Genomic DNA, 13,469 nt, shown 5'->3' with positions numbered 1-13,469 from the left:
TAGTGATATTACTATCATTAGAGAATTTATAGTAGGTGTGTGTGGGGGGGGAGGGTCTCATGAGTACCCATTCTTTTTGCTCCTGCCGTGTTGCGTGTGTGTACAAAAACATTTCTTTGTAAAATATTTTATAAACATTTGTAAAAAAACCTCTCTTTCTTCATCTTTTCTACTAGTAACCAAACAAAACATTAACAGATAGATACCCCACCCAGAACTGACTTCCATACTCAGTCTTCTACAGGCCATCTTTCTTAGGCAATTGAGAATTCATGCTTACTCTCTAATGCACAGTCTAGGAGATAGGAAGCCCCAAATGTAGACAGGCGAACGTGGAACTTTGAGTAGAAGGAGCCCGCAGAGCAACAGTCTGACGCCCTTAGAAAAATCATGCCTGTTTCCCAAACTCACAGCTAATAAAAAGTAGGGTCGGCCCAGACTCTGAGTCATTCAACGCTCTGCACACCAACTCCACTGCCATCCCTGTTCACAGTTTCGGAACCCGCCGACATCAGGGCCAAGTGCTGATCCAGTGCGAGATGAAACCAGGGTACACTCTGAAATTAATTAAGCTTTATGGGTCTGTGCAAAATGACTGGGGCCATTCTCCTCCTCGCTGCGTGGATTTTGGCGCACCCCGGACGACTGGACGGAACACTTCGTACGACTCACAGCAACTAATTTTGGCTAACGGGGCTCCCGGTCGTCTTTCACCAAAACTGTATTGCTTCAAACATCCACATCTTAATTATCCCAGATCTCCTTAATTTATGCTGATAGGATATGTAGAAAGCAATTATCTTTGTTGATGGAAAATATTTTACCAAATGAAGGGGTGGAATTTGAACTCAATTAGTTAACTTTAGTTGACTGACTAAATGTTAATTTTCTATCAGTACAGTTGCCCAGCAACTCTTCCTTTGGTGGTGGGAGGTGACCCGGGCACGCTGAGGAAGGCTGGCCGCTGATCGCCAAGTTGGGTTGTATTTGGCATGGTCTGTTAGCTTCCAGGAAGGTGAGGGTGTTAGAAGCAGCATCCATCCAACATAGGAGATATTTGAGTTATTTCTGTCGCTTCTTCTCTCAGGTCCATAAAAGGTGGCTCCGATTCCTCCCTTTCTGAGCCTCGGCCGGCCCGGTCCGGCCGCGCGTTCCTGTTCCGAGTGCTCCGAGCGGCTCTCCCCCTCCAGCTCCTCCTGCTGCTGCTCATCGGGCTCGCCTGCCTGGTCCCCATGTCAGAGGAAGACTACAGCTGTGCCCTGTCCAACAACTTTGCCCGGTCGTTCCACCCCATGCTCAGATACACCAATGGCCCTCCTCCCCTCTGAACCACGCAGATGCTCCCTGCAGCGCTGCTGGTGGCATAAGGAAGATTTGGCCCAAAGCCGCCTGGAAGGAGTGAAAAGAGGATGTGAGTCTTGGCGAATGGCCTTGCCGTGGCGGCTCTAGCCCGTGTGTGCAAATGATGGCTTTGGAGGCGGATGACCAACAATGGCAGGAGGAGAGCAAATAGAAGACAGGAAGGTTTAGAAGAAGTATTGCTGAAAACTCTGGGCCTCTGTACTAAAGAGATGAAGGATTGCCAACGTTCCCTGGACACGTGTGTGCTGGGCCTTTGGCCCTTCCTCTGCACACCCAAGGACTTCAGGACACTGTCTGGGCAGCTTTCTCACTGTGTGCCCCGTCCATTCGATAAATGATGCCACCTGAGCACCACGCTAGCATCGAATACTCTACCAGCCCACCAGTGCTGAAGAGATTTTAGAACCTTGTAACATACAATTTTTACAAGCTTACATGGCAGCTTCCTTTTTACCTCGTTTTTCCTTTGGGGCATGATGTTCTAACCTTTGCTTTAGAAGCATAGCTGTATATCTCAAAGGCACTTTTTTAAAAAGTATAAAGAAAAACTGGATGTAATAAATAAGACCACAGAAGGCTTTATGTGGGGGGAAAAAGATATTTATGTATGTACAGTTTGCTAAAGCCAAGTTTTGTTTGTATTGATTTCTTTGCATTTATTATAGATATTATAAAATACTTTGTCTGTGCTTTATTTCTCCCCTAAAGAAATGACTCTAAATTTTCCTGTTGAGCAGAATGCTACCTCAGTTATCTGGCTGCAGAATGAATGAAATGGAAACCTAAGTATGCATTAAAGAATAAGGGTGATTCCTTTCTCCCCCCTCGGTCTACAGCCAATTATATCTCCTCAATTCTTGTTTCTCAGCATCTCTCATACTCTCCTTTTTTTTTTTTTCTCCGTTCCCTTTGCACAATTGAAGAGCCTCCTATGGTCTCCTGACCGAGAGTCTCCCTCTCCACCTCACCCCAAGGGTGCACAAGAGCCATGTGAGTTTTCTTACAGCATGCTTTGTTCAGCTGCCTTCTTTGCTCCCAAATCTTCTGTTGTTTTCCATTGTCCATCAGAAGAAATACAATTTCATCTATCATTCAAGTCCACATACAATAACATTTGCTTCTGCCCCTCTGATCTTGCCAACTAGTGGCCTTCATGGAGTTGTTGGGTGCTCATGGTCTTTTAATACATTATCTAATCATCGGAGGAGGAGGATTCATGTGAAACCCAGGTTTCAGGCTTCTCTTGCAAATGGAAAGCTCTGGCCTGGGCACATATTCCGAATGGACAGTGACTGCTGGAGCGAAGTGACTGCCTTTCCTTGAACTGCAGGGAGAGACAATGTTTACATTTCCATTAATATCCCATCAGCCTCTCTCACTGCGTGCACCAGCCTGATTCCTGCAGGTATTTGATCTGCAAGTCCTGCTCAAAGTTGAGGAGTTGAAGCAGACCGCGGTAGTCACAACAATGACCTGAGCCTGCCTTCCGGAGCTCCCGTGATGCTGGAAGCCTGAGCGCCTTCTCGCCTAGCGGTCCGGGGGCTGTCCAGCTCCTGGGCCCTGGGCAGACCTCCTATTCACATTGCAGGGGTGGCCTGCGAGCTTGTATTTTAAACAGACGCCTGAGGTGGTTTTAGTCCCATTATCTGTTGAAAAAACTCCATTCTATACCTTCTTAGCTCCATCTTTTTGTTTTCACGCCTCCTTCTCCCTCACAGGACAGCTCACAGCCACCTCCTCTGGGAAGACTTTCCTGAGCATGGCAGGATGGACTGTATTTTCTCTCCTGAACTTCCTTCAGGTGGTACTTCTATCCCATGAGTTCTGCCTTTTCCTGCCAGGCTCTTCTCTCTTCTTCCTCCTGAAATCTCACTCTAGAAACAGATTGGAGTTCTGTTTTATTCCACAGAAGACACACCTGTGCCTAATATGTTTTCTCACTTCCTGCCTCTGGAAAGGCTCTGAGCAGGGGTGGAGATTGGAGTTGAAAGGTGCCAGGTGCCCCCATCTGAGACAGGTCACTCTCCAGACCTTGTTCCCCCCACTCGCTTCCCTGTCGCTGCTCCAAATCCCTGGGGTTTGTGGTTTTGCCTCTAGAGCAACACAGCCCTTCAAGAGGCACACATGGCCACTGCTGGGGAAATCACCACACGACAGGACCGTCGTGAGGAAGACCAGCTCAGAGACCTCAGAACCGTTTCCTCTCCACATTGCAATGAACTGACTTATTAGGCATCTCCCCTCACAGAAGAATCAAATGTTAAATGTGGCTGGAAAAGAAAAAAAAGCTTTGATTAAGAAAAATCTTAGAGTACAGTCCCATTTGTGCCTCTCTGGAAACCCATGGGATGCATGATGTACATTTTTATTAAAATTGTCAAAGATTTAAATCACAGAATATTGAAATAAAAGCAGGAAGCCCTGGTGAGTGTAAGCTTTGAAGCTATGAGGTGATAGCTTTCCCCAGAGAATAATCCGAGCAGTCGAGCAAGGACCAAGGCGGCCACACGTGAGGCTCGGGTTTCTGCCCAGGCCCTTGCATTTCCTAAGCGCGCGGAGGGAGAGGACAGGGGGTCGTTTAGGAGCAGCTGCCTGGGAGAGCGAGGAGAGAATATCCAGCCAAGCTTCCTGAATGAGTGGGGGTTTTGAAAGAAAATTAAGGGGATGAAAGGAGGCTGATGGCTGTGACAGAGGCTCTCGTTTCTGAGTGAGGACTGTCACGCCCCCTGCGGTGGCCTGCACCTAGGGTGTGATGTCCCAAGAGAGTGGTGGGTGAGGAAGGGCACGGCGAAGAGGCCACCAACTGACCCAGAAAGGGAGAATTAATAATGTTTTGGTAATGCGATTTGCACAAGCAAACAGGAAATCTTAGAAAAGCCGAGGAAATATAAAATCTATAAAGCTAAGCTGGAGAAATAAAGGGTTAGAACTAAAAGTAATGATTTCATAAGAAATCCAGAGAGAGGGGAAAGATCTGGGGGGAAGCAATGCCTGAGGAACAGGAATGTCCCCTCCTGGGAAATGAGGTGACAGCAGCTTCCCTTATTTTTGTAATAAGTAAGAAGACGTGCCTTTGAAAGGCTTGGGTGGGAAATTCAGCAAGCTGAGGGCTGAGATTTACTGTAAAAAGGCAGCTTGGGGTAGACTGACTTGCAGCCCATGCCCTGGAGCCAATTATTAAGAAATCAAAGCTACAAAATTGTATTAACAAGTCACATAAGGGATCGTAAAGCAAACAAACAAACAGAACAAGTGGACAGAGTTGGTTTATGAAGGCCCATCGTGGCCAGAACCGCGGGGTCTCAAGGAGCTGGGCCGGTCGGGCCTCTGCCCCGCCCACCAGTCCGCCGCCGCAGTCACCAAACAGAGTCACAGGGAATTGTGCAGAAATGAAATATTCTCCGAGCACGTGCTGGGCAGGTCCTGGAACGCCCGCCCGGAGGAGTGGCATCCTGTCACTTCGCAAGTGTTTTTTGAATGCCCCCCGTGGGGCAGAAACTGCTCCAAAGTCCTCAGGAGCCGCGTCGCAGCCAGGAGCGCATCGCTCCGTGTTTCATTGCCCGGTGAAAGCAGCCCTCCCTGGGCCTTGGACACGCAGGAGGGTCTGTATCTCCCTTCCCCAGCTGTGTCCTGAAACTTGGGATGAAGGCCACTGAGGAGGCCAGAAAGGAAGCAAATGGAAACACTTTCTCATTTAGGGGAGAAAAGGGAGATTAAGTCCGTTAGATCTGTCCTAATTTTCTGCCAGCAAATTTTCTGTCCCTTTCACTGCTGTGTCACCTGGTCCCTGTTACGGTGGGGTGCGCTTTTGAAGCGCGTAGGTGTTAGTCTGCGGAGATGGAGGCAGGTGGAGCGGATGACGAGCTTCGAGGCCGTTTTCAGCTTAGTCATAGGCAGCAGCAAGAAGTTAACTGGGGTGATGAGAGGAGGTGTTTTTACCAGGACTGGTCATTTCAGTTTTAGAGGTAATAATACATTGTGGCAGTGGGGGCTGTTGTCATTCCTAAAGCAACCCAGAGACAGAGAAATGAAAAGAATGGACTTCAATCCTTTAGCTTCTGGCTTATTAACTCCCCCCTCAGAGTTTTAAAATATCCACCAGGAGTCGACGTGGGAATGCCGCGGACGGCCCTAACTTCGAGGGAACAGCTTTCTCGTGACCTGGGGGCGCTTCCCGCAGCCTCTGCTCAGCAGCCTCTCCGCGGGGCAGGGGAGAGCGTCCCAAGGCGGGGAGAGCCCTGTTCCCGTTAGTTAGGCAGAAAGCGGGGACCCGACAAATTCCTTGCAACGCTGCAGTGGAAGCAGCGTCCTGGAAGGCAGAGGAAGGTGGAAAGTGTAACACACCCCGAACGATAAGGAACATTTTCTCTGGGGAGCCGGGGAAGCCATTTGGGACTCGGATGTGATCTTTCCCAAATGCAAAGGTCACAGTACGATGAATCAGCCTTGCAAATTGCTTTTCTACCTATTACCTAATGCAGGAGAAGAAAGTCCTTTGTCCGCGGTGCCACCGATGACTACATGCGGTGTCAGAGGTGGCTGAGGACGAGCCCACGTCTCCCTGGCTGAAGAGACGTCTCGGGGCCTCCCACGGGCGCGTTCCCGGACCAGCCTAAGGCTTGCCCGGCTTTCCCGAGGAAGCGGCCCGGCTCCGAGGGTGAGGCCGCCCAGCAGCTGCCAACACCCAGAGCAGTTCCAGGCAGCTCCCCCAACCCCAAACCCCGCAGCGCAGCTCACCTTCCCCGCCAACGCACCGCACCTCCCGATGGGATTTGCAGGTTCCCGGACACTGCAGGGACGCGTTCTGCTTCTGGGCAGTACACAATAGAACTGATTAAAACAATAATGTACCTGTATATATTCCAGAAATATAATAAGGCATAACATATACTATAAACATAGGCTACAAGCCTGTGTAACTATAATACACTAGTACAGTATATTAGTTGCTTTGTTATGTTTTGATATATCACAGGACAAACACCCTTCCTCGTTTTTATATTTTCTATGTTAAAGGTTGTTGTTAAAGAAAAATCAACCATTTGAATCACAAAATATTCTCTTGCTTTTTAAATAAAAATTAACGGCTTCCTATCTCCCCCCTCAACTGGTTCCCAATTTGATGTTACCTTTCTGTGCCTTTTTGTTTTCTTATTCAAACAGCATGTAAGCGTGTTTGTTTTTGTTTTTTTTCAACTGGATCTATTTTTATTACTCTGTGACTGGCATTGTTCACGTAGCACTATTCCTCAGACATGTCAGTATAGACATTCACATCGTTGCTGCATTGGAAAGCTCAGTCTCTTTTTTCAACAGTTGTTTTCTCCCAGGTTTCTGCCGTTAACATTGCAGGGAACAGGCTGGCCTGCATATGCGCGCCTGTCTTTGTGTGGTACAGCATGAATTTCCCATAGGTGCATGGTTTTAGGTTGGCATTACTGAATCAAAAAGGTCTGTACGTCCTAACTTTTAATAAATAGTTTTTCCAGGTCATTTTCTGAAAAGTTGCAATGCTGTACAATCCCACCCACAGTGGGAAAGAGAACTCTCTTCCTCAGACCCTCCCTAAATCTAAAGCAGTGGTTTACAAATTATGGGAATTATTCCCAAATATTTACTGTCCAAATTCTGTACATTAGAGTTCCTCAGAGAGCTTTTTAAAAAGTAGAACTCCAGACCCACTCCAAACCAAGTAAAACGTGGTCTCTGGGGATCAGCATTTGTTTGAAGTTCTCTGGGTAATTCCAAGTGCAGACAAGTTCAGATGGCTGGACTAGATGTTATCAGTTTTCTAAAATATTGAGGGCAATAGTAGGTCTTCGTTTTTAAAGTTTGAATTTTAGTAGCTAGTTTATATTTTGTATTGTTGCATTTGTATTACCTCTGTGCAAAGTCTGTTTTATTCTCTATTGTTTAATTGTTTTTTTTAATTTTTGTATACAATGTCCAAGGAACTCTTTGTATATTAGAAAAATTAACCCTATATATGATTTGTCTTAACTTTATACAGTTCCTTTAGTTATACAGAAAGTTTTAATTTTTGTGTCTTTGAATCTGAAAGGTTCTTTTTCCTTTATAGATTCTGGATCGTCCACATTAAGGACTTTTTACTCCATGATTATGCAAATGTTTGCTTGTATTTTCCTCTAGTAGGTCTGTAATCAATGTGGAATCATTTTGTAGTTGATGTAAAGGAAGGGGTTCCTTTGTTATTTTCCACATAGATAACTCTCATCATGCCAGTTAGAAACATACTTCCTTTTATACTAGTTCTTAGCAACTGAGATGTCAGTCAGCAGGGGCCTTGCTGAGTAAGTGATAGTACACGACATGCAATATTTACTATAACAACAATTTTAAAAAATAAGGTCAAAATATGTTATTTATTGGGGAATAGCTCTACTACATATTCTTAAATTTAAAAAAGTATATAGAATGTTTCCTATAATATTCTCCTGTTTTTGTAGGAAAAAAGCACTAATTATATAAGACAAGGAAAAAATGGAGAGAGATGACGTCCAAAGCTCAACAATGTGAATAGAGTAATGAGGGGAGAAACAATTTTAAACATTTAAATTGTGACAAGGAGAATGATGTGTTTTTTAAAACCCAAGTTGCCGTAATAATAATAATTTTAAAAGACAAAGAAAAAGGTAGTTCTGTTGTTGCATGAGGAGACATTGGATTCAGTGTTTAGCTAAAAAAAGAAAAACAGTTTTGGTATGCCCCAAATAAATGGCAACGGGCAATTTACTGAAAGGGGCAGAATCCTAATGGCTCACTCTGCTCCCGGTGAGCACTTGGAGTGTATGGAGTATGTTGGTTTCGGGGAACGAGGGCCCAGGTGGTACAGGCCCCTGGTTTCCCATGAGGAGGCTCCCTGACCAGGGCTCTTGCTGAATCCTGGGCGAAGCGCTTTCTGAGGGAACAGCTTTCCTCCAAATGAGACTCCTTTTGTTAAAGAAAAACCAACTTTGAAACCACTACCCTGCTCCAGAAGTCTACCTGCTTGCGGGGGAAATCCATCCGTCAGCGAAGCGATGGGGTGGGGGAACCAAGAGCCACCTGGAAGTCACAGGCAGAGTCCACTAGTGCGTTTCAGGAACTGCAGGTTTCCCCTGTTTTGTTTTTCCCCTGAAACCTGCTCCTTCTCAACCACCTCGCTCAACATTCTGCTCACTCTCCAGGGGCTTTGGCCTGAGGCTCAGTCCCTCCCCTCTCCGACCAACTTCACAGGCTCAGAATAAGAAGCTGACAGGGAAACAAGCATTGTCTGTCTTCTTAGCTGGGTGGAGAGGACAGGACGGGACTTGTGGCCTGACAACACCTGACAAATGTCCCGATGACAGCCCGTGGCCTGTTGCTATAGACTCTTGACCCAAGAGTGGGTTTTATATGTTTGAAAGGTTGTAAAACAAAAACAGACAGATGAAAAATGTCTGCCAGCTACTTTAGGTAAGATGTTTGCTCTCTGGCCCTTTACAGAAAACATTTACCAACCCAAGACAAACACAGTTGGTAGCAGAACCACTCTAGGTATGACCTGGGGGCCCTTCAGACTCCAGGCTCCTGACCAGACTTCTCAGGGTGACTTCCACCTGGGTGAGCTCAGCTCTTGACCAGTTCTCCCCCACCTCAATCTGGCTGCCGTTTGGGGCCCTTCCCTGGAAAACACTTCCTTGGCTTCCCTAAAGAAATCTTTCTTCTTTTTTTCCCTCAAGTTTTTATTGGATTTTGTTGGGGCCGGGACTTCTATGTTTGTCTTTGGAATGGACATGGCGTTTTCTCTCATGAGTAGTAGGCACAGAGCGTTCTGTAAACACTTTGGGCCTCTGGGATGTTGGTGTCCTGGTCCTGTCGGAGGCACCTGCCAGGCCGGTGGGTGTCGCTGGTTCTTCAGTGCGGGGGCTGACATCGGGGAGGCGAGGGTTCCGGCCCCTCTGCAGCTGCTTTCTCAGGGCTGGGTCCTGCCCTTTGGCAAGGAGAGCACACATGTGGCTTTTCAGAGCTCAGCGGGAATGGGACCTGAATAGCGACATAGTTTGGCAGGTGATAAACCTTGTTTGTTCAGGGCTTTGAGTCTTTTTTATTGGCTAGACGAGGGCTAGACGAGCTCCTAGCACCGTGGTGTTTCATCAAGCAGTTTCTTCTCTCAGTGGCCTTTTTTTCTTTTTACCCTGAAGGCCCACATAGCCCTGGGAACTGCTGAGATACTGGGTCTCCAATATCACAGAGGCCAGGGACCTGGGAACTAGGAGGACTCACCTGTCAGCCCACACTCCTGGAAATGGGACCCAGGAAATCTTAAAGGGCCAAGCTCATTCTCTCTTCTTGCCATAAGAACAGCTTCTTGTTTTATTAATAGAACAATATTATTAATAAAAATATTATTAATAAGATATAAAAGGTCATCTATTTTTTCTTTCTGACTCTATACAATCATAGAAAATAAATAAGAAATCTCCACATTGCTTTAAGGTCTCTGATATAGGCTTTCTGCTTTTTTGTTAAACCAAAGCCAAAGCTTAACGGCTATTTCCGTAGAAAAAGATCTGGAGCTTCCTTGGGTTCCGTGCTTTCGGGGTCCAAGTCTTTGTGCTTCCTGGACCCAGGTTCTCATGATCCTGGGCCAGAAGCAGCAATTACTTGAGGACATTGCCAAGTAATTAAAACAAGCTTCTCTTCCAAACCTCCTGTCTTTTCATAAATCTGCTCATGCTATTTCTTACACATATTTTTTTTTATTAGAGCACTCGAGAATGGATTGGATTGTAAAGATTGTTAAAGGGTGTTTTAAAATACTTAATAATCAGCCCTGGCTGGTGTGGCTCAGTGGACTGAGTGCCGGCCTGTGAACCAAAGGGTCGCCCATTCAGTTCCCAGCCAGGGCACCTGCCTGGGTTGTGGGCCAGGTCCCTGGTAGGGGGCGCGCGAGAGACAACCACACGTTGATCTTTCCCTCCTTTTCTCCCTCCTTCCCCTCTGTCTAAAAATAAATAAATAAAATCTTTTAAAAAAAATAAAATAAAATATTTAATAATCCAGTCAAGGATAAGTGAAGGGGTCACTCGGCCTAGCCTGTAATCCCTTCCTAGGGAAGCACCGAGCAGCCCTAGCGTGGCCGGCCCTTGAGTCCTGCCCTTCCATGTGAAGGAAGGGCTGTGGTTGGTGGAGTCCCAGGAACCACCTGTGTCTGGTGTGCTCAGGGGCTGGGGCGCCTGCAAGGCAGCCCCCCAACGAGGTGACAGGATCCCTCGGGCTGACGGCTCCCTCCCCTTGTCATTCCCTGGTCCCCCCCACCCCCACCTGGGTATTGACACACACTCTTTCCCGTGGCACCTGTGGAAACACTCAGGAACCTTGACAGCTTAAACTCAGCCGAGCCTGGGGCGAAGGCAATCATTCGATCAGTCCACAAAAATGTTCACCAGCTCACAAACCTTTCATTGGCCTTCCCCGCAATTATTGATTTCTCAATAAAAAAGGCATCTGATGACAGCTGCAGCGCTGGAGAAAGGGCTGGCGGTGCACGGAGTCTGGAAAGCCTCCCAGAGCGCTGCCTGTCCCAGGGCCGCTGGGTCACTGGCTCCGGGCACAGCCGCCCCGAGTCGGCCGCTTTGGAGCCCCTTCCTCCGCTGTAGCCTGGCCACTGAAGTGTTCCCACACACTTTCAAAATCACTGTTGAAAATGTTTGCCCATTGCTTCCTTGTTCCGGTTGTTTTTCCCCATTTCATCTAGTTAGGGCAAAAGCTACTACTTCGATCCTTCTCCACAGACACCAAGTGCCTTGGCGGCCTGCCACGGTCCTGTTCCTGGGCCATGAGATAGGAGCTGGTCTGTGACCAGGGGAGGGAGGGGCCCTGGCCCAGGTACTGTCGCCTCTGAAGCAGGCCCTCCTGCTGGGGAGGGTGCCGCTGCCTCCAGTGCCAAGGTCTCAGGTCAGCAGCTAGAAATAGAGCTCCCGCTGATGCCAAAGTACAGAGATAACCACTCAGCAGCTCACCCACAGCTCCTGGGGCAGGAGAGGTGCCTGGTGTGACCTTACAACCCGAAGGTGCTGGCACCAAGTGTCAGGGATGATAGCAGAAGCGCTGCTCGAGCTTTCCTACCTGAGGGCCACCCGCCGGAAGAGAAGAGGAACACATTTCTCCCCAGCTCGGGGCCATAGCATTGGGTATCTGCCGTAGGTCCTTGAAGAGTCACATTGTGCCGTGAAAGTTCATAAAATGTGAACACTTGTTTACATTTTCTCCGGTCTGGAGTAAAATTTTGTGTCTGCTGCGACTCCGCTGTGACTTTAAGTCACCCCCAGGAAGCTCAAACTCCGGGTTAAGAAGCGCCCATCACATTCATAGTCAGGAGTGATCCGATACCTGCCGTTCCTGAGGTGTCTGATCGTGGGGACCTCGCTTAACTGTGTTAATCTTCAGTTTCCTCATTAGTAACAGCATATCCAACCTCAGTGACCCTGCAGCCTGGCCAGACGCGATGGGCCATGCAGTCGCTGCCCAGGGCAGGGGCAGCACGGAGCGGGGCCTCTGTGCCTTTTGCCGTCCTGACGCTCTTGAATGCCCCACACAAGCGAGGATTCCACTGTGGCAGTGACTCCACCTGGTGTCCCTACCGTCCAGACACCATCACCCATGGGCTCCTGGCCAGAATCACCATCACTGCCACCATCACCCTTGTCCCGCCCCGAGAGGCCTACCTGGTGTGCACCTACCACCTCTACTCCCACCTCCGACTTTGACAGCTACATGGCTGGTGTCTACAAGGTGCTAGGGACAGTCCTGTGGGGGCTGCAGCGAGCCGGTCCCTGAGGCCCGGCCAAGCCGCTGATCAGCCGTCTGCAGCCACCTTCCTGGCAGTGTGTCACCCTCCCTGGAGCCATGTCAACAGCTCTCTCTATGTGTGCAGGCGGAGAATGTGTGCGGAAGAAACCCTGCCAATGCCACCAAGTCCAGATGATCTTTCTACCCCTCCTTTGGGTTCTACTGATGATGTTGTTGCTTCTATGAGCAGGCAGCTCTGCTGGAGGTGGGCACAGCTGCTGAGCCTCTCCTTCCCCGCCCCCACGCACTGCAGCTCCTTCTAGTGGCCTTTGGTCTCTGTGTGGGCTACACATGCTGTCTGACCACAAACACTGGATGATGTCCTCTCAGGCCACCTGCAGGGCACACTGGTCTTTGGCCTCACTCTTTGCTACATCTCCGACATCTTCAAAACCCAGCCCCACAGCACTGGTTGGAGGAAGAGGAGCCGGAATGGAAGCCCAGCCTGTCACTGATGCTGAGGCTGACCCTGGGCAAAGCTGACCACAGCTATGGGTACCCAGTCTCTAAATCCCGAAGCTGGAAGCCCCCCCGGAGAGGGCTCGTCTGTGTGTCAGCATGTCCACGGGGCTGGTGGGCCCTCACCTGAGATGGTGACGAGGGCTTTAGACAGGCTCCACGTGCCCCAGGTTGGTTCCCGCAGGGCTTTCTACTCATCTTGCCTCCTGTGCGCTGGACTGTGGGTGCCCAGGGTGGCCTTAATGTTTGGAGGGGGACTCTCCATTATGAATAGAAGTCCCATAGTCCTGTCTTTTTCTTGGGTTAGGAAAGGGATAGAGAGATTTGGATAAATGCTGTTTTTGTAAAATGCTACTCTTGAGTGTATGATTGTGCATGCGTTGCGACTCAGTGTTGGAAGAAAGTCAAAGATCATTCCATTTGCTGAGAGATCTTCAACATTTTGGTTTACAGTGATCCAGTCCTTGCACAGGTGCCTCTATTGGAGGGAATTCACCCCACCTGTACCTTCAAGCTGGTGTCCCAGGTAATCTGTAGGCAATCTCATTAGAAAGCGTGTTTCTGTCTTGAATGAACACCTCTCTCCTTGCCTTAGCTTTATGCTTTATGGTAGTTACAAATATTGCAATGTTAAACAACCGTGACTGTGAACTTCAAACTAGCTTTTTAATTCCCATAGTCCACATAATAAAAGTAATGAAAATTTGCTGCCTCAAGATTTGCCATCTTCTTAGAGAAGCAAATCTAAAGAGAGAAATCCCAAATGTGTATGTCCCCAAAAGCTTAAGAATACATTACATTGGAGAATGTGATCT

The 13,469-nt window shown here is 48.2% G+C and overlaps 1 protein-coding gene and 1 pseudogene across 6 annotated transcripts in view; both read left to right on the top strand.

The window, feature by feature from the left end:
- The window catches only part of SYNE1 (spectrin repeat containing nuclear envelope protein 1), a 414,665-nt gene extending 412,646 nt beyond the window's left edge, over positions 1-2,019 (top strand). For 5 of the 6 annotated variants that reach the window (XM_054570132.1, XM_054570129.1, XM_054570128.1 and 2 more), the window contains one exon: positions 1,088-2,019. In XM_054570132.1, coding sequence (XP_054426107.1) covers positions 1,088-1,328 — 241 coding nt within the window. In that variant the 3' untranslated portion in view covers positions 1,329-2,019. The remainder of the gene's footprint in view (positions 1-1,087) is intronic. The other variant, XM_054570130.1, reaches the window with a different exon arrangement.
- A 9,839-nt stretch (positions 2,020-11,858) lies between these two features.
- On the top strand, positions 11,859-12,784 carry LOC129066946 (phospholipid phosphatase 2-like; annotated as a pseudogene).
- Positions 12,785-13,469: the final 685 nt, after the last annotated feature.

The sequence above is a fragment of the Pteronotus mesoamericanus genome, unplaced genomic scaffold, assembly GCF_021234165.1.
Source record: "Pteronotus mesoamericanus isolate MK-2021 breed Mesoamerican mustached bat unplaced genomic scaffold, CSHL_Meso_final contig_20, whole genome shotgun sequence".
NCBI lineage: Eukaryota > Metazoa > Chordata > Mammalia > Chiroptera > Mormoopidae > Pteronotus > Pteronotus mesoamericanus.
This window is presented reverse-complemented; position numbering and strand designations above follow the sequence as displayed.